This window comes from Rhynchophorus ferrugineus, unplaced genomic scaffold, assembly GCF_030347505.1.
Source record: "Rhynchophorus ferrugineus isolate W39M unplaced genomic scaffold, kcgeb_rfMv2 rfM6, whole genome shotgun sequence".
Lineage (NCBI taxonomy): Eukaryota > Metazoa > Arthropoda > Insecta > Coleoptera > Curculionidae > Rhynchophorus > Rhynchophorus ferrugineus.
Genome location: NW_027472585.1, coordinates 42,435,676 through 42,462,988, shown reverse-complemented (window position 1 = coordinate 42,462,988; position 27,313 = coordinate 42,435,676). Strand labels below are relative to the sequence as shown.

General features: G+C 31.7%; 1 protein-coding gene across 2 annotated transcripts; it reads right to left on the bottom strand.

Annotated features, from left to right (window-relative positions):
* Positions 1 to 843: 843 nt before the first annotated feature.
* Positions 844 to 22,299, bottom strand: LOC143197930 (LON peptidase N-terminal domain and RING finger protein 2). 2 transcript variants are annotated; one of them, XM_076406774.1, is made up of 7 exons: positions 22,164 to 22,299; positions 19,130 to 19,518; positions 9,104 to 9,218; positions 5,589 to 5,769; positions 5,268 to 5,534; positions 1,347 to 1,610; positions 844 to 976 (listed from the first exon to the last, which is right to left on the bottom strand). In XM_076406774.1, the coding sequence occupies exons 2-7, from the start codon at positions 19,500 to 19,502 to the stop codon at positions 878 to 880; spliced, it is 1,299 nt and encodes a 432-aa protein (XP_076262889.1). In that variant the 5' UTR covers positions 19,503 to 19,518; positions 22,164 to 22,299; the 3' UTR covers positions 844 to 877. The 2 variants fall into 2 exon arrangements, with proteins under 2 accessions (XP_076262889.1, XP_076262888.1); XM_076406773.1 differs by having other exon boundaries at positions 5,268 to 5,769.
* Between the last annotated feature and the right edge of the window lie 5,014 nt (positions 22,300 to 27,313).

Sequence of the window (27,313 nt, the reverse complement as noted above, 5' to 3'; positions counted from 1 at the left end):
AATAATTAAGTTGTTGTGTTATTCTTGGTGGTTTAACATACATTGGTTTTAAAATATGGAAGAACGAGGGTAAGGGCAGAATGTAAGGTTACATTTTTAAAAGTTATAAAATCCAAACAGCATCAGTGTTATTTAGAGTGGAAATGTTAGCTGCCAAATTTATAACACATCATTTTCAACGACCTGGAATAGGTATCAACACATGCCAAAATTTAATGATAACAAGAACAGAGAAGAAAATGATTCTTGTCGTATTGGAAGTAGTCAAGTCATTAATGAGGTTTGTCCATCAAGAATAGTAGCATAAATTGTAGTAACTATAATTAGACATTTATTTTAAACATAATATATTGTAGTAATGATTTAAATTTTATTTTATAGCTAAGATGTAGCTAGAATTTGTTTTGTGTAAAATTTACTGTATGGTGTATGATTATATTCTAGAAATTGAATTTATATATTTGTGAACCGTGTTTAAATTATTTCAGACGTAACGGCTAAGTAGTATAAAAAAATAAAAGCTGATCTGTACAAGATGATTTGGATGGAAGAGCCACAGTACTTACAAGAAAATATTATGCTGGTATCTTCTCAAATTACAAACTAAAAAATAAACTTGCTAACAAGCACAATTGAGACATATCTTGGAAAAAATGATGGAATAACACCATGACATCACACTGATATGATAGCTGCTGTAGTAATTCAGTTCTGCTTATGCGCATTTTCAATTTTCTCACGAATTTCGCCGCGAACGTTCAGGTCTGTACCCACCATAATATCAAATAACTTTTCAGACGTCACGTATAGATGTATAGGAGAGGAATTAAAAAAACAATCAGAAGGTATTTAAATATTTATTTGTTACTTATATAAACTAATTTTCGTTGATTTTTGTTTTGATGTTGATCCGTTGTAGAGCCTTGTTGATGGCTCGTAGCCGTTTCTCCAGGCTGGCGCTTTTGAGGAACCCCACCTGGAACCAACGATTTCGTTTAGAGTGACGATCGTATAGAGAAAAGAGAGATTTGTCTGACCCTAAAACGAACTTACACACATATTGATGACGTGAGTTCACTGCTATTTTGAATAGGCTATATATCATATTTTATTGTTTCAACCTTGTATTAATTATTTTGATTATTCACTTTATTTACCTAAGTTTTGAAGAATTAATAGTTAATTTAATGATTGTAAATATATTCCTTTAATATACGTTTCCGAATTGTAAAAAATAAATTAAATAATTGTGTTCGTTATAGTTTTAGTATGCATACTAAAGTCAAGTTGACTTTTCCTCCTTATTACTTTATGAAAACGATCAACAAATAACGATACACGCTTACCTGCAATTGAGCAGGGAAGGGAAATATCGACATCAACCACCACGTCCATCGCGGACCGTCAGGCAGATGAATCCAGTCATCTTCGACCGTGGGAATAGTCCCTATCAACTGTTCGATCTCCGATAATACCCGATGGGACAACGTTTTCACCCAGCTGACGGCGTTGTTGTGTACTTTTTGATGGAGAGCTTCCAGTTCTTGTAATTTTTCAGGTAACGGGGGGATATCTTTGATCGTTTCGATTTCGGCGGTGTCATAACCATCCTAAAAAATAATCATCAGGTTAAGACTTAGAAATAGAGTTAGTTAAGGGATTAAAATTAATAGAATAATCTATGTTCTAGAGCTGTACTAACAGGTCAATTGAAAAGTCTCCGGCCTGGCACATAGATGGCGCTACTAGAATTAAATCCATATGTTTTTTAGTTAGCCCGAACCCTCAAAAGATGCGTGTATAAATTTGACAGCTGTCGGATCATTAGTTTGTGAATTATGGCATTTTGAGTGAAGCAACTTTTGTTATTGTGAAAAAAAAAATGGATAAAAAGGAATTTCGCGTGTTGATAAAATATTGCTTTCTGAAGGAAAAAATACAGTTTACAAAAATACAGAAAGCAAAAACTTGGCTTGATACCGAGTTTCCGGACGCTCCCCTAGGAAAATCAACCATCAAGGACTGGTATGCTAAGTTTAGACGTGGTGAAATGAGCACCGAAGACGTTGAACGCAGTGGACGCCCAAAAGAGGTTGTTACCGGAGAAAACATTAAAAAAATCCACAAAATAATTTTGAATGACCGTAAATTGAAGTTAATGAAATAGCAGACACTCTAAAGATATCAACTGAACGTGTACATCATATCATTCACGAATATTTGGGTATGAGAAAACTCTGTACAAAGTGGGTGCCGCACGAGCTCACTTTCGACCAAAAACAACGACGAGTTGATGATTCGGATCAGTATTTGAAGATGATCAAGCGTAATTAACCAGAGTTTTTGCGTCGATTTGTGACAATGGCTGAAAAATGGTTCCATCATTTCACTCCGAAGTCCAATCGACATTCATCCGACTGGACTGCACAGAATGAACCCGCTCCAAAGCGTGGGGAAACGCAACAGTCGGCTTGCACCGTGTCACAAGTCAGTGAAAACGATGGCAAAAATCTATGAATTGGGCTTCGAGTTGCTTCCTCATCCGCCGTATTCAACAGATCTGCCCCTCAGCGACTATTTTCTGTTCTCAGATCTCGAAAGAATGCTCGCTGGAAAGACATTTTCGTCGAATGAAGAGGTGATCGCCGAAACTGAGACCTAATTTGAAGCAAAGGACAAATCGTGCTCCAAAAATGGTATCGAAAAGTTGGAGGGTCGCTATAATCAGTGTATCACACTTGAAGGGAATTATCTTGAATAAAAAAACTAATTTTACCAAAAAATGTGTTTTACTATGGTATGCCGGGGACTTTTCAATTGACCTGTTAACTATAGGCCTATACATTAATTTTAATGGATTTTGCTTCGCTACCATGTACTTTATATTATATTATGAAGTATTACCCATGCTGCTTTTTCCAATTTTTTAGGTTAATTACGAATTTCATCTCGAAAGAACGATGTATCCTTTGAGACTATCGAGGAACACACCCATTTTTTTTGGTATCTCCATAAGAAGTGAACTGATATGTCGCAACAACTTCTCAAACCCATCTATTGTGATCGATAGCGATTCTCATTTGTATCATCGAGGAACACCTTCAGATTTTTTTTACTATCCAGAACGCCCTTTGTCTTCAGTGTCAAAATCACCATTTTTAAAACATATAAACAAGTATAAGCTGCGTAATGCATTCGATGACCTTCAGCCACTTTTTCTTGGAATTGAAGTAAAAGGCATACTGAAAAGCGAAGTCTGTCAGTGAGGCTTTAACATGAAGTTAGTTACAAGTGTACCCGATGCGATTTAATACAGAGTAACAGCAACTATTGTAAACCATATAAGGGAAAAAATAGGTGTAGAGACTTCAAAAAATTAAGTTTTTGTTTCATAAATATATAGAAAAAATAATTAGGAGAATATACTCTGAATATTTGAAAGTAAAAAGTTCCAAACCATTTTAGTGAGCGTCTTTCGGTCTAATGTGTGGAGCGAATGACAATACGGGATGGTCTTGGAAGGACTATTTGTTTCTTTTAACAGAGATTTTTGATATAAATATATAGAATTATTAGTGACGCAACAAGGATATGTTATTTTCATTTTAAAATTAGTTCTAACTTAACTTTCATAGCGTTCTAATACCTCTGGTAATCTCAAAAGAAGATATTGAAGATGACCCAATCTAACCACACGTGGTTTTTTCAAATTACGAAGGAAATATATGAGGAACAATCTTACAAGTCGTTAATTTGACAGAACCTGATGAAAACCACATTGAAGCTGAATTATCATGTAAAATTGCAAAACTACCCGAAAAAAATATTGTAAAATTGTCTCTGATTATTGAAAAATGTATATATTCAATTTTCGGAATTAGCACTCAACAATTCACCAGATATGTAAAAGAAAACATTATATAAAATTCTTATAAAAATAAAATAGTATCTGTTAATAAAAAGGGCATCGTATCACTGTTCATTATGAATTTTCCTATATAACACTTAGTTTTTTTTCTAATGACATTGTCTCATTTTTCCTCAATTCATATCATCACACAACAACTCTACCCGCATGATATAGCTTTTGAATCAAAATAGGCCTCAGTTTCAGCGAAAATATGTTCATTAGAGCGAAATTTCTTACCGGTGAGCATTTTTTTTTGACGTATACGAACAACCAGTGATCCCTGGGAGCCAAATCTGATAAATACGGTGAATATGGGAGCAATTCTAAGTTCAATTCATGTAGTTTTGCCATTGTTTGGATTGACTTGTGACACGGTTCTTGATGAAAAAATATTATATTCTGTCATATGCGGCGGTTTCTTTGAAATTTCGACCTTCAAACGCTCAAATAACTCTACATAATGTTCACTGTTGAAGGTATTTCCCTTCTTAAGATAGTCGATGAATACTGCAATACGCACATCCTAAAATACGGAGGTCCTAACCTTTCCAGACGATTGTTGTGCTTTCGGGTACCCTGGACGACGTTCAGTTGCTATCCACTCAGATGACGATAGTTTTGATTCCGGAGTGAAGTGGTGGTTATTACTTTTAAACGTGGCTAAACACTCCTCAGAATCATCAACGCGTTCTTGTTTTGGTCAACAGTTAGCAAACGCGGCATCCGCTTTGAACAGAGCTTTCTCATAGTCAAATGCTCCTGCAATATATTACCAACACGTTCTTTTGGTATCTTTACGATATCAGCTAACTCACAGAACGTCACTTCTCGATAATTCAAAACGATTTTGTGGATTTTTTTATGTTCTCTGGCGTTACCACCTCATTTGGACGTCCACTGCGTTCTGCATCATCGGTTCCACTACGACCACATTTGAAGTTTTATTGAACGCTGAATTTTATTTCAACATTTTTATTGTTGTATCTGATGGAGCGGAATCCTTATAGCACTTTTCAAGTCATTGCTTCGCTTGAACGGTATTTTTACCATCAAAAAGCAGTATAAAATTAAAGCACGAAATTGTTTTTGATCCATTGTGTTGAAAATAACAACAAAATTTTGAACAAACTTAAAAGTAAAATATCATGAAATTAACAGCTTTCTTTCGAAGGTTAATAATAACTGTAAAAGCGGCAAATCTATGTGTTAGACCCGGGACTTTTCAGTCCATGTGTTAATACGAAATTTGGCAATTGTTTCATAAATTTATACGAATATATTAGCTTCGATAAACTTTGAAAAATAAGGGAAATTTCTTTTTCCTCACCCCATTATATTAATTGAAAGAACAACTTACTTCTTCCCCTCTGATAATGATTTTAAACCGTTTAATTCCTAACGAGGCTAAAATAATTCGGCCATCCTCTAACGTGACCGCATCCTTAACTTCTAATATCGTTCCGTACTGCACCATCCTCGCGCTGGACTTGTCTTTACCAACCATCGCGAATCGTTTTATCGAGGACTGGAGACATCTTCGCACTAATAACCTATACCGGGCTTCGTGTACCTCCAGAGGACACGCCACTCCGGGAAAGGCGTTGGTACATACGAAAACCGGCACCTGCAAATTAAATATAGGTATAGGGCGATCGATATATGACGAGACAGAACTTACGCATTTTTCTATGTTATCCGTAGGGGATTTTTCGATTTGGCTTTGATTTTCTTCTGGTAATAAAGATTGTAAGATGCTATTTAACAATTCGGTAGTTCCCTTAAAATACTCGTAGGAGGATAAGGATGATCTACATAGAGGGCATGCGAGTCGATGATCCAATACTCTGGTCAGACAATCCCTAAAATAAATTCGTCATATAACAAACAATTATGAATATCATGTACTACCTCATGTACTACTATCATGTATATATATATATATATATATATATATATATATATATATATATATATATGTATGTATGTATTTGAACCATTTTTAGTATTTAAAAAAGTAACTATTTATTTAAAATAATTATTACAATCTTCTATATGTTTCTATATATTAATTATTATTTTATATGAAAAATATGGATACAATATAAAAATTATTAACATATAAATTAATTAATAAGAATATGTATAATAATTTGCATAGATGGAATATATGGGACAAATAGAAGACATTATGAATTATTAACAAATATTTTGAACAGCTCATAAATATTAAGATGTTTAGCGATTAATGCAATAAAATATGTAACTATATGACAATTTATTTATTGATTACTAGCGACCCGCCCCGGCTTCGCCCGGGTGCAATGCTGATACTAAATTAAATACACTACAGAAAAAATATGAACGTTGTATATAAAAACATAGCGGCCCGCTCCGACTTTGCACGGGCATAAAATATATATGCCTATGTCACACAATGAAAACATGATTAAAATCGATCCAGTATTTTTGGTTCATTCATTACTGCCCTTGGCCTGCACGCATTAAATTTGGAGTAAAACAATTCCTCTTCCCCTATACTTACTATGAAGATTTCCTGCTATCTTTGGAATATCTAAATTCATACAATTTTTATTACATTACACATTTTTAAACGCAAATTTTAAATTTATAATATCTCCGAAAATATTTGTTTAATTTACATGCTGTAAGGAACCATATTGATCTATATTAATTGCACACTGTATTTAAGGTACTTAATTCGATAAGGATTAATGCCGTATTGCTTAAAATAGCTTCGTAAATAAGCCATTTTCTCACGTAAAAAGTAAACAATAAAAATGGTTAATGTGGGTTATCCCTAAAAGATAAACATATACCATCGCGGACTTTTTTGTAGACCTTTTTATGGTGTACAATACTGTAGTATATTAATTTGATCTAACTCGTAGGGTTAGGCAGCGTTTTTGCTAATTGCTAAATAAGCCTAAAAAATAGGTTAATTTACGACATCACGTTAGAAACCTCTAAAATTAGCAATGTTGCCTTAGTATATTATGCATGTATTATACATATAAACCTTCCTCTTGAATCACTCTATCTATTGAAAAAAACCGCATCAAAATCCGTTGCGTAGTTTTAAAGATTTAAGCGCACATAGGGATATAGGGACAGAAAAGGCGACTTTGTTTTATACTATGTAGTGATATATACCTTATACTTTTTACTTTATATATTTGAAAGTCTCCCTTTTACCAACGAGAGTTTATCTGGATTGGACCTACAATTTAACGTGGGCTCCGAACCACGGTCCTTGGCATTAAACCTACCGACTGGCGAGTGACCAACTTATAAATCATCCCAGAAGACATCCGGTCTTACCCAGCCTGGTTACTGGCGTGACTGGGGTCATTTGCCTTGTCGGATTTTGTACTCTTGCCTTAGGTCCCAGCAGGATTCGAACCCGCGACTATTGCAACTGTAGGTGGATCGTCCTGTCGCCTTTACCACTACATCAAACCGGCCGGCATTCCATGTTTATGATTATAGCATGAAAGTAAATAAAAGTCATATATATCTATAGTCTTTTGAGACAATGAAGTTGTTGCATTTCTGAAAATAATCTTACTCGTGATACTTTTGTAATAATGTTTACTGATGTAATACTTTACATATCAAATATTTCAAATATATTTCTGATCTGTCAAAACAAGTTCTAGTAATATTAACTTATACTTTTTAAGGTATTCATTTTAGTCTAGTATCGGAGAAACATGTTTAACTTATCAATTGTTGTCGAACAATTCAAATGACATTCATCAACTACTAAGTTGTCTGAAAGCTCTTTTGAGAGTTTGAGTTGAATTTTCGTTCAATAAGTAAGTGCAATTCATTGTCTTCGAACTTTGTTTGTCATCGATATTACAATTACCACTTTTGCGTCGTTGAAATCAAAACCGATAATTCCGATATGATGGAGTAGCATCACCATAAGGTCCTAAAAGTGTTTGATGGATCTCTGCCACAGGGAAGTGTATTCGAACCAATCCTTTATTTGCATATGACACTGCAATTATAGCCATTATAAATAACAACAAACCGAAAAGTTACAAACAGCAACAGCTATTGCCGAAATACAATGCTGGATAAGAAAAATAGGTTAACAAAATAAATCAGTGCATATTCATTTCACCAATAAAAAAGATCAAGCACAAGCTAGTACATATAAATCAGCAAGCAATCTCGTCTGTAAATACAGCCAAATACATCACACATCATTATTGAGTCATTACCGGCTGTCAATTACGTATAGGACACTAGCGAGTATAACACATGGGCTGAAAAGTCCCGGGAGTGACAAAGAAGGCACGTTTTTATTATTCAAAATTGGCTTTATTCATCAACGTAATCTCTGTTAAGACTCACACAATCATTCCAGCGCCGGTCTGACATTTCAATACCACTTTTGTAGAACGATTTATCTTTTGCCTCAAAATAGGCCTGTAATCACTTGCTGTCCACTTAAATAACGATCGTTTTCATTCCGGAGTGAAGAGATGGATCTACGTTTCATCCATTGCCACATATCGACGCAAAAAATCATGTTTGTAACGTTTAACCATGGACAAACACTGTTCAGTCAACAACACGTTCTTGTTTTTGGTCAAGAGTGGTCATGCAACATAAAACCAACACGTTCTTTTCACTTCACTTTACGATCATTCAAAACGATTTTGTGGATCTGGAGGTCCACTGTGTTCTGCATCATCGGTGTCTCTAGGACCACATTTGAAGTCAGCAAACCAACGTTTTATTATTGTTTCAGATGGACTCCAGCTCTTATAACACTATTGAAGTTCCTTGCTTGCTTCCCTTGTACTATATTTTTCTCCCATAAGAAGTAATGTAAAATAATTTGTGTTATCCAAGAGTTGTATTACTTCGACATTTCCATGAGAATGGAGTCTTTCTTCCTGTTTCCTTGCAATTATCTTGATTTCTTGAATGACTGTAGGCATCTGAAGGTACTGTACATACACAGATTTATTTTTATCCTTCCAACGAAGTTTTGATTCAAGTAAAACTTATAAGAAATATATAAATATTCTATATATAAATATTCAATAAAGCCCTTTGTGTGTTAAGCCCGGGACTTTTCAGCTCATGTGGTAAGCATTCCATATATCTTTTCAACATTACGTATTCTCTGAAATAGTTATGAAACCGCTTACTTACCTACAGAACGTATGACCGCAATCTGTTGTTACAGATACGAACAAATAGCGGTTGCACAGCAGACATTCGAAGTCCTCCATTGTTATCCATTTACAGACGGTTTTGCCAACAGATTCTGAAAATCATATTTACATATATTACACGTTAATACATCAGGAAAAATAAATCGACTCGAAACAATATTCAAACCTTGAAATAAAAATACTGTTACATAACACGCCATCTCGTTCGTTATAAATATTAAATAAGCGGCCGTTACATAATATATAAGTTTTGCTAATACAATTGCCAGAGTTGCGGATACAAATTTTGCTATTGTATATTCCGCGCCATTTAACATTAATTTGTTATTATATAAAATTGTATATTATCAGTGTTGATGCGGTGTATCGACGACTATAGCAATTAAAACAAGTATTATTTTTAGATAAATGGTGACAAATATTTTTTTAGTTTTTAAAATATGTAAAATATTACTTGTAGTATCTCTAGTAACATTTCCTCACTGAAACCATACCATAGTATGTCTTAAATGTAACATTCCATATAACACATAGAGTATTATATAGAGGTTTAACTTAAATAGGCAAAACCGAAGAAATGTTTTGGGTGGTCCCACCAATGTAGGTAATGAGACCACTTTTTTGATTGGTACAAAGTAGTGTTGGGAACTATCGACCGTTTAGTAATTGACTACTTTTTACTATCGAGTGTTTTCAGTCGCTATTTTCGGTCCAACTGATTTTGTTACTATTTACTATCGACTGTTTCAGTCGTATAGTTTTAGTTACCATTTTTGGTTCTACTTGTTTCATTCGACTGATTTTTAACGTTCCGACTCTGTCGTCCCAGCCGCGACCTTAACAAAAATATACCTAATTTATGCTTACATATGATATGATATTTTTAGTAGTTTGCTTGTAAATAACAATATATTGTATATTAATATTATAGCACTTTGATATAATATTTTTCAAGATTGTTAATGTAATAGGATAAAAAGATTAAAATTAGGAATGATAAATAGTAAACAAATTTGACTGTTTTTATGGAAATAATAAGTAATATATCTATTACTCTCTCGATTTTTGTTAAAAAATATTTCCGTTCAATAATAAACTAGCGACCCGCCCCGGCTTCGCACGGGTGCAATGCTGATACTAAATTAAATACACTACAGAAAAAATATGAACGTTGTATATAAAAACATAGCGGCCCGCTCCGACTTTGCACGGGCATAAAATATATATGCCTATGTCACTCAATGAAAACATGATTAAAATCGATCCAGTATTTTTGGTTCATTCATTACTGCCCTTGGCCTGCACGCATTAAATTTGGAGTAAAACAATTCCTCTTCCCCTATACTTACTATGAAGATTTCCTGCTATCTTTGGAATATCTAAATTCATACAATTTTTATTACATTACACATTTTTAAACGCAAATTTTAAATTTGTAATATCTCCGAAAATATTTGTTTAATTTACATGCTGTAAGGAACCATATTGATCTATATTAATTGCACACTGTATTTAAGGTACTTAATTCGATAAGGATTAATGCCGTATTGCTTAAAATAGCTTCGTAAATAAGCCATTTTCTCACGTAAAAAGTAAACAATAAAAATGGTTAATGTGGGTTATCCCTAAAAGATAAACATATACCATCGCGGACTTTTTTGTAGACCTTTTTATGGTGTACAATACTGTAGTACATTAATTTGATCTAACTCGTAGGGTTAGGCAGCGTTTTTGCTAATTGCTAAATAAGCCTAAAAAAATAGGTTAATTTACGACATCACGTTAGAAACCTCTAAAATTAGCAATGTTGCCTTAGTATATTATGCATGTATTATACATATAAACCTTCCTCTTGAATCACTCTATCTATTGAAAAAAACCGCATCAAAATCCGTTGCGTAGTTTTAAAGATTTAAGCGCACATAGGGATATAGGGACAGAAAAGGCGACTTTGTTTTATACTATGTAGTGATACAGCATTTATATCATTTCATTCAGATCATTTTTAATTATGTCGTGAATTAGATTCTTGTTCTATGATTAGATTTAGGATATGTTTAAATTTGATATAGTATTTATGGTTATTGTACATCTTTAGTTTTCAGGTTCTATTGTATTGTCTATATTTATTATAGTACATTATTTAAAAATAGCAATTAACACATTAAAATACCATAAAACATTTGTGGAGTATTATACCATTCCATAGAAAAATTCCATTCCTTTTTACAGATCCACAGAACATATAAAAGTAATTCTACTTCGTTTAAAATTAAATTATAAATTGCATGTTAATAGTATTCAGTAATTATTTTTTTCCTTTTCTTTTTTAAAGTTAGTACGTGAAGGAATTTGTATCTCCGTCTCGCTTATACTACCGTTGGAAAATATAAGTACATACAAAATTATACATACATATAAATTAAAATTAATAAAGGAAAGGATACGTATATCTACGTCGGACATCACGAATTGAAAAAAAAAGCCAAACCGTTAAGCAGCCATGTTATTATAATTATGAAAATAGCTATTTTCAGTCGCTATTTTCTGGACTATCGACTATATCGACGGTATCGACTATCGACTAGTACAAACCATTTACCAACTCGATTGTTTGTTTCAATTTATTTATGATGCCATTTTTTATATTCCTGACATAGAGTAGGTTTAGCATTTTTGTGACTTATTATAATCACTATTGTTTGATTACAATGTACCCTCAGTCTCAAAAGTGCTGTGTATCCAGTGTATGTACAAAAATATAAAAACGGAGGTCTCCAACTGGGGCGACAGCAAAAATTACATTGAACGTAAATGTGATTGTACTACCTGAAAAGTTTTAGTGCAAAGACATTGAATATGTATAGAGTCAAATTTTGTTGCCCTTTAAAAAGTTGTTCCTAAAGTGCTATCAATTAAAAACTGAATTATTTTGAACAGATTCATTTATTTAAAAAACGTATATTGGTTAAGATACTTATAATTAATATTTTGGGTTAAGGCTACTTAACCGAGATAGATGGAATTTGGCTCTACGCATGGAGTCAGAAAAATTAATTCTCCAACAAATATGTTTTAAAAAATGCATTAATACAAAATAAAATAATACAATTCGTAGACCAACAAATTGAGACTGATTTTTATAGACAAGATAGTAAGTCATCATTGTTATATTACATTGTTAATAGATCTTTAAGCTGTCTCTTCATCATACATTTTAATTTTTGTTGCCGTTTTTAAAGTATAGCTTTTTGGTATGTTTTCGTATATTATTTTGGTTATAATTAACATTACAATTTAAATAATTTAATATTTTTTAATATTATAATATTTATGTATTATTTAGTATTATATATTTTAATATTTACTCAAACTACCTCAAAATTTTCTGTTAAAAGCGTTAACACCAATCATACATAAAAATCTAACGCTTGCAAATGCACAAACGTTATTTGAAAAGTCTACGAGTTTATTTAGCTATATTCTTGGACGTAGCACAAGCTTTCGATAAAGTTTTACATAAGGAACTCCTTTATAAACTACTTAAAATGTTACCAAAGTAATACATCGAACTCTAAATCTTTTATCTTAGCCAGGATGTTTAGAATTAAACAAGAAGATGCTTACCCAATAATGAAAGAAACAATACCAGGGGTAGCGCAAGGATGTCTATCAATGATTAAAAACTATACTTTTAGTAAATTAGGAAAGCAAGCCTTTCATATCAGTATATCAATCTTTCGCGGAATCTAGTATTAATAAGAAAAAATTATCTCTTAGCAAGAAAATTATAAAACTTTTAAAATTCAAATCAATTAACCTAAACATATATCGATATTTTTCTTTCTGATACCTGATGGTCATTACTAAAATAATTTGTTTAATTTTCATCAATAAAAATACAGAATAATACAAGTTTGACCGAATTATTTTATTCAAAATTAATTAAAAATCAAGAAACTTTATTTGTGTCTAATTAAATGAAGAAACATTTACTAAATTTGTACTAAACCAATAAAGTGTATTGAATGCAATTTAGCAATATGTAACAAATACTTTTACTCTATTTATAAACATATTATTTCACAATTTTCCAGTTTCAGTCTCTACAAGTTATCGAAATAATACCGATTTCTAAATAAAATATTTCTATAAGTTGGTAAATAAAATGTTGAATTAATTAATGTTGCACTGAAATCAACAAAACAAAATATTAGAAACAGTATGGCTTTCAAACTCATTATTTTGAGTTTAAAAATTCCATTAAAAAATGTCCAAAATGTTTTTTAATATAACAAATGGGGCAAAAGTCCCGCTACCATTTTGATCCGTCCAAATGTTATTATGGATTATATTATATTTATTGAAAATAATCGTGTCATTATTGCCACTCAACGGAAATTTCCTATTCGTCCAGTGCCTCACAAAACCACAATTTATCGTTTTCTTGCGAATTTTCGGCAGTACGATACGACAGCAGACAGGTCTCGTTCTGGAAAACAACGGATGAGAACGCTGAAAATGTGGCTGTGGTGCACGATAGTGTTGCAGAATCTCCAGAACCATCAATTCAAAGACGTGGTTCCCAGTTACATATTTCTGCACGCAGTTTAAGAGGAATTTTGGAAACTGATTTAAAAATGATATCTTGAGGTGTAAATATAGATGTAGTTTTAGTAATATTGACAAAACCAGTGGATATATTCCAACCCTACACTCTAAAAATTACGAACTCTATTATATATCTTTATTGGAAGAATTTTGCGGATATTTGACAAATGAACGACATGTTTAAGCTGATTCAGTTACATGTTCGGGCACATCAAACAGCATTGTGTCCCTTTTTAACTAGAATAAAATGACAAAGAATATATTGTCTGATATTATAAGGTATTTATAAACTGAAATTATTTCGAATACACTATATTTCTATTTTTTTACTAAATCTTTGCAAAAAGAAAAAATGATTAAGTATAATTAAGCATTTTAACCAAATCATTTCAATAAGTTAAAATCAAATCTTGATCTGTTAATTTCAGCAATATTAACAAAAACAGCGATTATATTCGAACCCTACACTCTAAAAATTACGAACTCTCATCTAATTTACCAATATCCCACCAAAACAATACGATTTTATTACAAATTCAGGTCATCGAGTATGCATATGCACATAAAAATAACAATTTTCTCGAAACATCTCCCATACGGACTACAAATTAAGTTACATAACCCGCCTATAGAAGTGAATTTTACTCAATCAGTTGAGTCACCTTGTCAATTTTATTTGTATCACGATAATACTTCAAGAAACAATTGCGAAAATGACGTTACATAACCGTAGTAGAACAACAATAACTGTTTAATAGGAATTATGCAAACACATGTCGGATTCGTAACTATACTAAAAGTTGTAAAAAATGCATGATAAAGGGTATTGCATAAATAACAATTATATTGAATAACTTGGGTAAATATGAATAAAATTTAAATCTACTTTCATAGTTAACCTTGTGCCCGATCTACAGGAAATTATGCGACTCCGTTGGTTTATGTAGTTCTTCATTTCGAATTGGTTTTTTTTTAAATCAATATTAGATAGTTTTCAGTATATACCGGGTTGATTATTAAATTTTCTATTCGATAAGAAAATTGTCGTTTCAATCAACGCGAATCATAGAGAGAAAAAACCTAATTCCAACACACCACACCATTCCAACACCATGGGTTTATTAACAAGCATTCAACAATTGATCAGGTCCACAAAATAACATATGTTATTGAAAAAGCCTACGAAAGTAAAAAAGTATGCTCAGTTATATTCTTAGATGTAGCACAAGCCTTCGATAAGGTTTGGCATGAAGGTCTTGTTCATAAACTACAGAAAATGTTACCAAAACAACACACCCAACTATTAAAATTGTACATTACAACCAGAATGTTTACAGTCAAACAAGAAGACGCTTACTCTACATTAAAAGAAGCTAAAGCAGGTGTACCACAAGGAGGTGTACTGGGACCAATGCTTATCTACACTCTACTCTACACTTGTGATATACCACAAATGGAGAATATTACGATGGTTACATTTACTGATCATACTGCGATTATAGCTGTCGGAGACAATAGTGAAGAAGCCTCACGAAAATTACAACAGGCAAGTGACAATATAAATAATTGGACACAAGCTTGGAAAATAAGAATTAATGAAAGTAAATCTGTACATGTGCAGTTCACCTATAAACAGACCGTACAAGCACCAATAACATTAAATAACACTATCATTCCATAAAGCAACAACGCTAAATATCTCGGAATGAATCTTGATGCAAAAATTCGCTGGAAGGAACATATAAAGAAGAAAAGAAAAGAACTGGTATTGAAATATAGGAAAATGTAATGGATAATTGGAAGAAAATCACAGTTATCAGTACATAATAAATTGCTATTATATCAGCAAATACTGAAACTTATATGGACATACGGGGTTGAATTATGGGGATATTCTACAAAGAGTAACATAAATAAAATACAATTTTTTCAGAACAAAGTCCTGAGGGTTTTGTGGACACACCCAAATACTATAGGACTGATTACCTACATCGAGACCTTCAGATACCCACAGTCAGTCAAGAAATCAAGAGAATTGCAAGGGGGCATGAGGAAAAACTCCATTCTCATGAGAATATTGAAGTATTGCAGGTTTTGGATACCACCAGAATATTACACAGACTCAAAAGAATCAAACCATCTGATCTTGTGTAGTGTTGTGTAATGAGGTGCATATAATAAAAAATACAGCAATAACATGTATAAATATTATTTCACCGGAGACTGAGATAGGGCCGATGGGTCCTCCTAGTTATATACCTAGATTTCAGTTACCATAAAGACAAATTGTAGGTTAGACTAAAACGACTAGTAACAATGTAATAATTAAATAATATATAAAAAAAATAAATCAATGCGTGATCTTTTGAGATGTGTCAACGGACAAAAATCAAAAGGAGATAGGGATACCCAAAAAATATCGATGTATTCGGTATTTTTCAATATATAAAAAAAATTAAATATATTTCTTACGGATTATAAAGAACCATTTAACAATTTTATTAAACCGTTTAAATTGATACTTCATGTTAAAGGTTTAGTATATTTTGGCACTTAATTATAAGAGTTTATTAAAAATACCGATATATATATTCAAAAAATATCGATATATTTTTTTCCTCGATATATCGATATATCAAAATATCGATATTTTTATCGGTGGCCGACACCCCTAGAGAAGGATCGAAATCGGAAGAATACGCCCTATATTCAACATAACCAAACATCAAATCAACATCATAGAGTATCAGTGGTGGTTCTATTTTTAGAAACTTATGTATTTCTTAACCGACCTCAAAAAAGGAGGAGGTTTTATGTTCGACTGTATTTTTTTTAATGTATGTTCGCCGATTTCTCCATCAATTATAGGCCGATTTTCAAAATTTTTTTTTATTCGAAAGGGTGCACTTCCGAGGTGGTCCCATTGAAACCAAGCCAGGATATGATGGAAAGGAAGGGGTGTTGAGCCCAAACAATACAATAATAATAATATAATTTTGTGACATATACAAAAAATTAAATTACGAACAAAACAAATCTTATTTGTTTCTCGTACCGAGTTCAAAGTGATTAGTTGGTAGTAGTTAAAATAAAATTGCAAATAGATAAATAGGTTTAGGTAGGTATTAAGCTAAATTGTATGTATATAGTAGAATATAAAGTATGTGTAGTAGATAAGTTAAAAAAGGTTTTTGTTTATTTTTATTTAGTTATTACAACTATTATTAGATACATATTTTATTTTAAAACGTTTTTTTGTGTTAAAAATCTAAGATTGATTTTTGTTTTAATTTTTAATGAGTTCCTTATTTTATGAAATCGGTTTAATTTTTTTGTTAAAAATATTTCATTATAAATTCAGGCCATCCTACGTTCTTTTCTGTACGCAAATGTAGCAATCACTTTGTCATTAAAATTGTCTATTTTGGAGATACTCTTTTTCGATAGTTGGAGAAGAGCTGTTAAACGATCTTCGGCCAGTGAATTTCTGAGAAAGGTTTTGATGCGTTTTAGTGTTTCTAGTAACTGTCTATTCTTAATCAACGTGTCTCCTAGATTGTTTGCTATTAAATATTGTAGAAGAGGTGGTGCACCAATTAGTGTTCTGCAATAATTTCTTGAATAAATAATTGACAGTTCAGTTCCTGATTATTCGTTATCAAGTTTCGGATAAAGGGAACATACGGAAGTGAGTTTATCCTCAGGAAATGTACAGTAACATTCTCCCAAATATTCCGAAAAGTAAAGTAAAAAAAAGAAAAGTGAAAACGAAAATATTGAAAACATTAATAAAAACTAAAAACAAACAAAACAAAATTGGTGTTAAATATGGTTTAATCGTATATTCAATTATGTATATTCACATATTATTGATGTATTTCCTTTGCATTTCTATGTGCTGATATTCACCTATGTGCTATCTTGTAGCCTTCATGGATTTTGCGTACTCCAAACTCGTACAATATTATTTGCCAAAGTATCAGTACCTATTTCTTACATATTCTTATCAAATGCACATGCTTACACATCATATTTTTTAGTCGCCATTAAGAACATTAACATTGATATCTACAAATTTAATACCCTACTAAATAGTGTCAGATAACTATAGTCCATTCAAGGTTTTTTTGTGTTTCGTTTTAGAATCAGACAATATTTTCCTTTTCATTTTATTCTAGTTAAAAAGAGACACAATGCTGTCTGATTAGTTCGAACACGTAAACGAATGAACCTGTCAAAGTCGTCCGGTTATCAGACGTATGCAGAATTCTTGAAAGCAATAGTGATAAGAGGCTCTAACCTATAAACTATTGTGACTGTGTAATTAACTGTAGTTTTTAGATGTACTACAATGTTAAAATGACTTATATTTGATGAATAATATGAATAAATTATAATTTTTATTCATATTATTATTATTATTCTTACATAACCATAACCATATCAATGACTCTGCATATAATCATACTTCCAACATAACCGAATTTGTTTATAATAATTTCGAATTCTATCTAAAATGGTAATTATTCTAATTACAAGGAGTTTCCATTTTACAAGGAGTTTTGCATAATTATAATCATTATTTAATGTTTATTATAATTATATTAGAATATGTAATAGTTTATAATTGCACCCAACTGACGTCATAGCACACAAGCATTATTAATATCATAATTAGTGATAAATGAGTGTTACTAATATTTTAAATATAACGTAGTGTCAGTATTTTAAAGGTATATCTAGAGAATCATTTGAGTTTATTCCTAGATGGCGCACACATTGAGTGATTCGTTCAACTTTTTATTGTTGTTAATTTAACTATACAAAAATTTAGTTATTTGGCGATACACAAACAATAAAATGAGTGCATGTATAAAAGATTTCATAAAAATTATTTGACTTTGAATGCTCACTGGGGTTGAATCAAGTTTGAGAATGAAAAAAGCGTTTTTTATAAAGTTGTTTGTAATAATAATTATTTGATCCGGCAATAAATCCTACAATAATTTACACTGATAGAATATAAAAAAATTAGTCTGACATATAAATCAAAGAAAAATAGACATGCAGAATTAACATACTTGTATCTGTAGAAAACAACCAACTGAACATTTTTTTTATCGCAAAAATGGAAAGATTGAGAGAAAGAAAATGATGAATGAGTGAATGTTACTTATGGATTATGATTTGCTACCAAATTATTTATTGAGTTCTTAGAAAGAAAGTTCGATGGTATTGATGACGTATATCGTCTGTTTTATTGGTAGATAATATAAATAAGTATTATATAAGTATTATAGACTATTGGTATTGCCGTAGACTATAGGAGTACAATTAATTTCAAATTAAAATTTTAAGAACTGGTGAAATAGCTTATGAAAGTGTCTTTTACCTGTTTTGGTTGTCTTGTTTCTCTCGCGCCATCTTTCCACGATTCTCTTGACTAATACGTTAACATTCGGGGTAGGTTCCGTCCAAGTGACCAGGCATCTGGGGCACTGCCTCAAACTGTCAACTAGGCATCCCGAACAGACGGTATGGCCACATTGTACGGTTACTGGACACTCCAAAACGTTCGCACACGCGGAACATCTTAACAAGACACCGAACTCATCGTCACTGACACAATTGAAGGCGATCTGCCTCGCCTGGCTCTTCTTCTGATACGGCCTGATTCGTACACGTTCCGCACGTCTTTTCTGCTTTTGGGGTGCAATATTTTCGGTGTTGCTGCAGTCTAGGCTTTTCTGATATTCTTGATCCATTAATGGGATTGTTCGTCTGAAATAATAGTAAAGAAATATTTTTAACAGTTGATATTTTGAATTAGAACGTACATGAATACAACGAATATACCGGAAAGTTGGTACATGTCATTTTATTCTACTGATATCAAGAGTATATATCTAGAGAGGGCCAGATCTAGAGAATATGGTGAATAAAGAAGCAATTCGAAGTCCAATTCATGGATTTTTGAACGGGTAAAAAATCAATTTGTTTTAGTGAAGCAGCACTTTCTTTCCCTTCAAATGCGGCCGTTTTTCGCCGATTTCGTCCGTCAAACGGTCCAGTAACGATATGTAATAGTCGCTATTGATGGTCCTTCCTTTTTCAAGGTAGTCAATGAAAATTATTCCATGCGCATCCCAAAATACAGACGCCATAACTTTGCCAGCCGTCTGTTGCGTTTTCCCACGCTTTGGAGCGGGTTCATCATGTGCAGTCCACTCGGATGACTGTCGATTGGACCTCGGAGTGAAATGATGGAGCCATGTTTCATCCATTGTCACATATCGACGGGGTTTATTACGCTTGATCATCTTCAAACACTGCTCCGAATCATCAACTCGTCGTTGTTTTTGGTCAAAAGTGAGCTCGCGCGGCACCTACTTTGCTCAAAGCTTTCTCATACCCAAATATTCGTGAATGATATGATGTACACGTTCAGTTGATATCTTTAGAGTGTCTGCTATTTCATTCAGTTTCAATTTACGGTCATTCAAAATCATTTTGTGGATTTTTTTAATGTTTTCGTCGGTAACAAACTTTTTTGGGCGTTCACTGCGTTCACCGTCTTAGGTGCTCATTTCATCACGTCTAAACTTAGCATACCAATCTTTGAACGTTGATTTTCTTGGGACAGTGTCCGGAAACTCGGCATCAAGCCAAGTTTTTGCTTCAACTGTATTTTTTCCCTTCAAAAAGTGATATTTTTCACAATAACAAGAGTTGTTTCACACAAAATGCTATAATTCACAAACTAACGATCCGATAGCTGTCAAATTTATACAGGCGTTGAAGGTTAAGGCTAACTAAAACAAATGGATTTAATTCTAGTAGCGCCATCTATGTGAGGCCGTGGACTTTTCGATTGACCTGTTACAAGTTTTGATTGGCTAGAACTGCACATACGCACTTGTTTTAATCTAGCCAGAGATAATTGACAACTACGCGTCCTTTTCTATATACGCCTTGTCGTTTACCGCAATTGTGATTAGAAGTCATTCTTAGGTTAATTTTGTATTTACAGTTTGTTGTGGTAATATAATTATTTCATAGCCAAAATTAGCGGCAGATAATGCGAAAATAAGTGTATAAGGTATGAATTATTAGTAAAATATCATTTGTTAGCACTAATTTTGTAGATTGTTGTGGAACAAAACATATATTTTTATGTTAAATAATATGGACACAGAACTTATTTGAAGATTATAGTAAAGGTAACAATGAAATAGAGTCATGTTTGTATGCCTTTTCTGTCTACTTGTTATTATTATTATTTTTATTTCATTATTTTTGTATTTATATATATATATATATATATATATATATATATATATATATATATATATATTCATATATTCATATATTCATATATTCATATATATATATATATATATATATATATATATATATATATATATATATATATATATATATATATATATATATTCATATATTCATATATTCATATATTCATATATATATATATATATATATATATATATATATATATATATATATATTCATATATGAATATATGAACTAAGATAAAAGAAGAACGAAAAATCTGCTGCTGGTATTATATTCTATGTCACATATAATTCATTGTTGTTTTATTAGATCGGCTATATAACGAATAGTGAAATAGTATTTTTTTAAATAAATTCATATGGAGATTTCACATTACTTAAAAGAATATATATCATAAAAAAATTGAGGTTTTGTTATACTAGTTCAAAAATAAATTGAAAGCAACTATCAAACAAGAACTGTTTGAAATGTCAAAACTCCGTCTTACACACTTTATCAGCTGGGGTATTGTCATAGTAAACTTACTGACAGATGCCTAACCTCTCTGAAACCACCGATCAACTGTCACGAAGGAACATAATAATTAACAGCCAGAGCCACCTTTTGAAAACGGACAGAACTAATTTGAATGAGATGTGGTTACGTTGTAAATATATTAATTATAATAAAGTTAAAATATAAAATTAATAAAAGTAAAAAATATATTTTAATTATTTAAATGAATGTTAAATGTTCCATGCAATTTCGTGGATTGTAGACATATATGTAAACATTTTGAAGGTTATATAAAAATTAATTATCGATAATAGTGCATAAAGTGATTAATTGAAAAATGGATCACCGTTAAAAAAACAGAAAGCGTATAAATTAACATAGAGCATAAATTATATCAAAGATTCTCGTAAAAACTCGCAATAAATTAATAAAATACAAATTTTTACAATAAATTATATCATATGACTGAAGTACAATTTATGAATAAAACAACTCTAATAAAACAATATTTATGAACCAATTTTTAACTATAAGAAAATAAATGGATGACATAAAACCACCAATGACGAATAAAACAAATTAAATTGTACGATGACGTAAAATACAAGACAACTTACTAAATAATAGGGTTCCACATTAAATCACAGTAAGCTATGCACACCAGCTTGAGGGATGCGCCAAACTCGATATTAATCTAAACTGGTAACTAATCACCTCCAACTTTATCGCACAGTGGTTCGACGCGAACTGTTGATTACCGAATAAAACAGTTCGCGCATTGCGATCACATAATCGGCGTTGAACCGAGCTAGACAGTTTCAGTAAATTTAACGGTTATTGTACGGCGGTACTTAATATCGCCACTGTATCCATATAATTTTTATTCGTTCAGAACTGGTTCTGATTAATGAAAAATACCGAAAATGCCTTTTTTTCAATGTCAGTTTGTTTTAAATGTCACTGTCACGTTTTGACAGTGACAGCATTTTGACTTATACGTTTAATTATTTTATTTCTGAATCATTGACACTATATATAAGAAACTTATTAATTTATCAAATATGTTTTTCATTAATTAATGCACTTATATCCGTGATTTTATAAAATTTTATTAAAATTAAACAAATTATTACTTTAGAATCGATAATGTAACGCAATGATTGCGAGTATTCTCTATTCAATTATATACGGTTATATATGACTAAATTATTATATAAACATTAGTTTTATGTAATTCGAAGTAAGTTACTTCAATGATAGCACCGTCTAATCTTTTGTTGTTTTACAACTTATAACAATATTATAATATAAATATATTAATATATAACAAAAAAACAGAGTGATATTTGGCTTGTTTTTTTTTGTACTGTGACTCTTGTACTGATCAGTATTAAGGATATTTAGCGTTTAAAGTTTTATATTTTTCTGGCTGAATCTAATTTCAATTAACAAAGGTAACGATGTTGATATACCTTTATTAGGTGGTCTCTTATTTAATGTGTCCATGTTTGCACTAGTTTTGTAATCCTATTATGTCCACAACACGGTTTAAATATAAATAGATATTTGGGATTATACAATTTACTGTTGCGTAATGTATGTTCATGAATAAGTAATAATCGTCTATGGCTTTATTAATAGATTTAGTTAAATATCCTTATATTATTGAGTATTTGACTTAATTCGTACTTACTTTTATATAAATATTATTTAACTAATCTTTTTTCTCGAAATTATCTTAGTCTTTAGATGTAATGAACTGTAATAAAGAAAAGAAAATGTTTGTACTGTAATAATAGTTGGGGCTCAATAATAGTTATTTAAAAATATAATATAATTATGGAACAAATTTCATCGGATTTATATCAAAAGTTATGTTATTTTGATCAATATCAATTAATAAATATATGCTATAGTATTCAATGATTTTCTTTAATGTTGCCATTTCTTTAGTGCCAAAAGTGCTTTCATGAATTATGATCATGTTTTTTTCACCTTAAATATGTATTTATTCGAACCAATTAAATCATCGATCTATTTTCAATGGCCTCCTGCATCGATTTGAATAGTAATCAGAAGGCGCTTTGTCTGGTGAGTACATTTAGTGTGACAGCAGTTCTCATTCAACGAGCTACCACAGTGTATCCTTCACAACTTTCGCAAAGGGTGGCCAAGTGTTGTCATGCAAGAAGAGGACTTTTTGGTCTTTTACGTAACACTACGTCATTCAATTGGTTTAATTAACTCCGGTAGAGATCTGCAGAAACACAGATCTACACCTTGCTCATCTCACCATATCCACAGCTAGCTTGATTGCCATGATTATTTCACTTCAGTATCGATATGTATTATTCTCTTGGGCTAATACATGACTTGGACTATCGCCAGTTATAAAATGTCACTCTTCTTTATTATTTGTTCAATTTTTCTAAAGCTTTTTTAGCAAGCTATCATGATAATATCCTTTCGGGGCCTCTATTTTCACCACGCAGTAACTTTTTATTGAGTAAATAATTGACGCCACTTTGATATCTAGAGTATTCTACGAACTGTTATCTTTCAAACGTGGTATAGTATAGACTCATTCAATTAAGCATTACTAGATATATGCAATTTTAAAGATATTTATTAGGGAAAACCAAAATAATTTGTTGTAAAATCAATATAACAGATAATGTGTATAATTATCTGTGATTCTTGCGCTTTTAAATATGTATCTTCTGCTCTTTTTTTATTAATTACATCTTACGTTAAATATTCTCAGTTGTACTTGCATTGATACACAAGCAAGACTAGTACGGGATTAATACATCAGTTTGTATTACCCAAATTAAAATAGAACTAAACTACTTAAGCTAAAAAAAATAAAATTAAAGGTAACGTTTATAGACTATACAAGTTGGTGTGGTTTGGTATTAAGTCCACCTTATTTCATGTTTTAATGCAAAATCTTTGATCACTTCGTAAATCCATTTGATTTCGAGGTTACCGTGCAGCTCTTCGTTGGTTACGTAACGATAAGTATTAGTAATTAATCGTAGAACATTATTTTGGCAGCGTTGGGAGATTAGTTGGTTTGATGTTTTATTGCAACCCCATATTTGCACCCCATAAGTCCAAATTCGCTTTATGATTGACTGATAAACGAACCTCTTTGATTTTAGGTTAAGTTGAGAGTATCTCCCAACCAACAGTTGCTTGATTTTGAGTCTAACCTGCTCTGTTTTTGTCTAACATGATGTTTCTAATTTTACCTATCATCGAGATGGATGCCAAGATATTTAGCTGATTCTGCTTGAAGAATCGGATATCCGTCAAGTGATATAAATATATTTTTGCCATTTTACCGTAACGAAAAATTATCATGGACAGATTTGAAGTTATAAAGCTGTATTTTCCAGTGTCTAGTCCATTTGTAGATCTTGTTGACTATCACTTGTACTTTTTCTACCGCATTAAGTGTGATATATTTTTTCCATGAGAACTGTTTTGTCTGCAAATGTTCCAAGTACTGTTTCTATTGTTGTTAGGATATCACCTTTGTAGAGCAGATAAAAGAGTTGTCAAAAGACACTAGCCTGGGCAAGTCCAGCCGAAATAAGTTAAAGTCTTGAGAATGATCATTCATGCGACATTTTTAGTGCTGGCAGTATTTATTTTCTTCAAATACCTTTACAACCGCTGATACTCTGTGCACTTAGTCGATTGATGAATGGTGATGTCGAGGGTCCAAACTGGACATCTGATTTTTATAAATAGTTTAAAACATTTTAGCAATTAGGTCTGCAAAATGCGATTTTTCCAGCATAACTAAATAATGAGCTCAAATGAGTAACTTAAAAGAAAATGGTATTGCTAGAAATATCTGAAGACGAAGAGTCTTTGTTAAAAAAAAACACTCAGAATCAGTTCCTATACAACAACACCTAAGACAATGATTAGAAATTGATTGTTCGGTAAAAGAACTTAACACTATTAACCGTTAAAAAATATCTAAAAAATTATCCAAACGCTGGAAGACAAAACTAGATTTTAGCGAACAAAAAAAATTGAAATGGCAAAGTAATACAAGAACGATTTTCGTCTATGTTCAGTATTGACCGTGACCCAAATCGGAGATTGCATAAGAACCGAGCATTTACGGTTAGTCTGTTACCTAAGCCAACGTAACAGTCGAGCGGTTGCATGAGCCAACAGCTTCTTTCATAAGTGGGCTTACGTTTTCGTTATTTAGAAGCCTACGAAAGACACACGGTCGGTAATAACAAATTCAATTATTTCGCTTGACGCGATGAAATCGGTTAAAACGTTTATATGCTGATTTATGTTTAACCAAAACATGTTTTTTTTCTCGAAATTCTGAGTCCGCTTAATATTTGATCGCTTATTGAGGTTTTAATTTCCCATGAAACGCCTAAATTATGTAATTAAAAATCAACTACATATCAGTATTATTATATAAAATAAGTTAACAAAATTGATGTAATATTAAGCCTACAAAATGGGTATAAGAATTCTTCATTGCTCAAAATACTTGCTCTTTTTGTTAAGACAGTATTTTTAACCAATTTTATATAATCATTTCACAGCCTTTTGGTTCTTTCCTGAGACACACAAATGTTTTCCGACTTTAGTTTTATGGTTTATAGCCAACAACGCTTACAGTTTATAGTTTTCAAACTTTTTGGTCCTATTTCATTCAATCATTGACATAAAATACATCACTTACATATTGAATAATAAATGTCTACAAGTGTTGGACCTCAGCAATGAATGTCTTCAAATCGAATTTGCAACGTTGCCAGTACTTACAAATTATACGTATATTTGAAGAATATAATAATGTCGTATGGTAGTAATTTCCCACCCTTTTGGTTCTTTCCTGAGACACACAAATATTTTCGTACTCCAGTTTTATCTTTTATAGCCAACAACGCTTACAGTTTAGTTTTCAATCTTTTTGGTCCTATTTCATTCAATCATTGACCTAAAATACATCACTTACATATTGAATAATAAATGTCTACAAGTGTTGCACCTCAGCAGTGAATGTCTTCAAATCGACAATAATCTAATTCTTGATTGGATTTGAATTTGCAACGTTGCCAGTACTTACAAATTATACGTATATTTGAAGAATATAATAATGTCGTATGGTAGTAATTTCCCACCCTTTTGGTTCTTTCCTGAGACACACAAATATTTTCGTACTCCAGTTTTATCTTTTATAGCCAACAACGCTTACAGTTTATAGTTTTCAAACTTTTTGGTCCTATTTCATTCAATCATTGACATAAAATACATCTCTTACATATTGAATAATAAATATCTACAAGTGTTGGACCTCAGCAATGAATGTCATCAAATCGACAACAATCTAATTCTTGATTGGATTTGAATTTGCAACGTTGCCAGTACTTACAAATTATACGTATATTTGAAGAATATAATAATGTCGTATGGTAGTAATTTCCCACCCTTTTGGTTCTTTCCTGAGACACACAAATGTTTTCCGACTTCAGTTTTATGGTTTATAGCCAACAACACATACAGTCTATCGTTTTCAAACTTTTGGGCCCTATTTCATTTAATCATTGACAAAAAATGCATCACTTACATCGTGTATAATAAGATTCTAAGTGTTGGACCTCAGAAATGAATGTCTTCAAATCGACAAGGATCTAATTCATGATTGAATTGGCAACGTTGCCAGTTCTTGCAAATTACACATATGTTTGAAGAATATAATGTAAATATAATCAATTAT

Excerpts from the sequence above, each read along its gene's own strand:
- LOC143197930 (XM_076406773.1), bottom strand. The coding sequence starts at position 19,502 with ATGGATCAAGAATATCAGAAAAGCCTAGACTGCAGCAACACCGAAAAT. Across the intron at positions 9,219-19,129 it reads AAACAAGACAACCAAAACAG|AATCTGTTGGCAAAACCGTC; the intron begins GTAAAAGACACT and ends TATGATTTTCAG. Across the intron at positions 1,611-5,267 it reads TCATTATCAGAGGGGAAGAA|GATGGTTATGACACCGCCGA; the intron begins GTAAGTTGTTCT and ends ATTATTTTTTAG.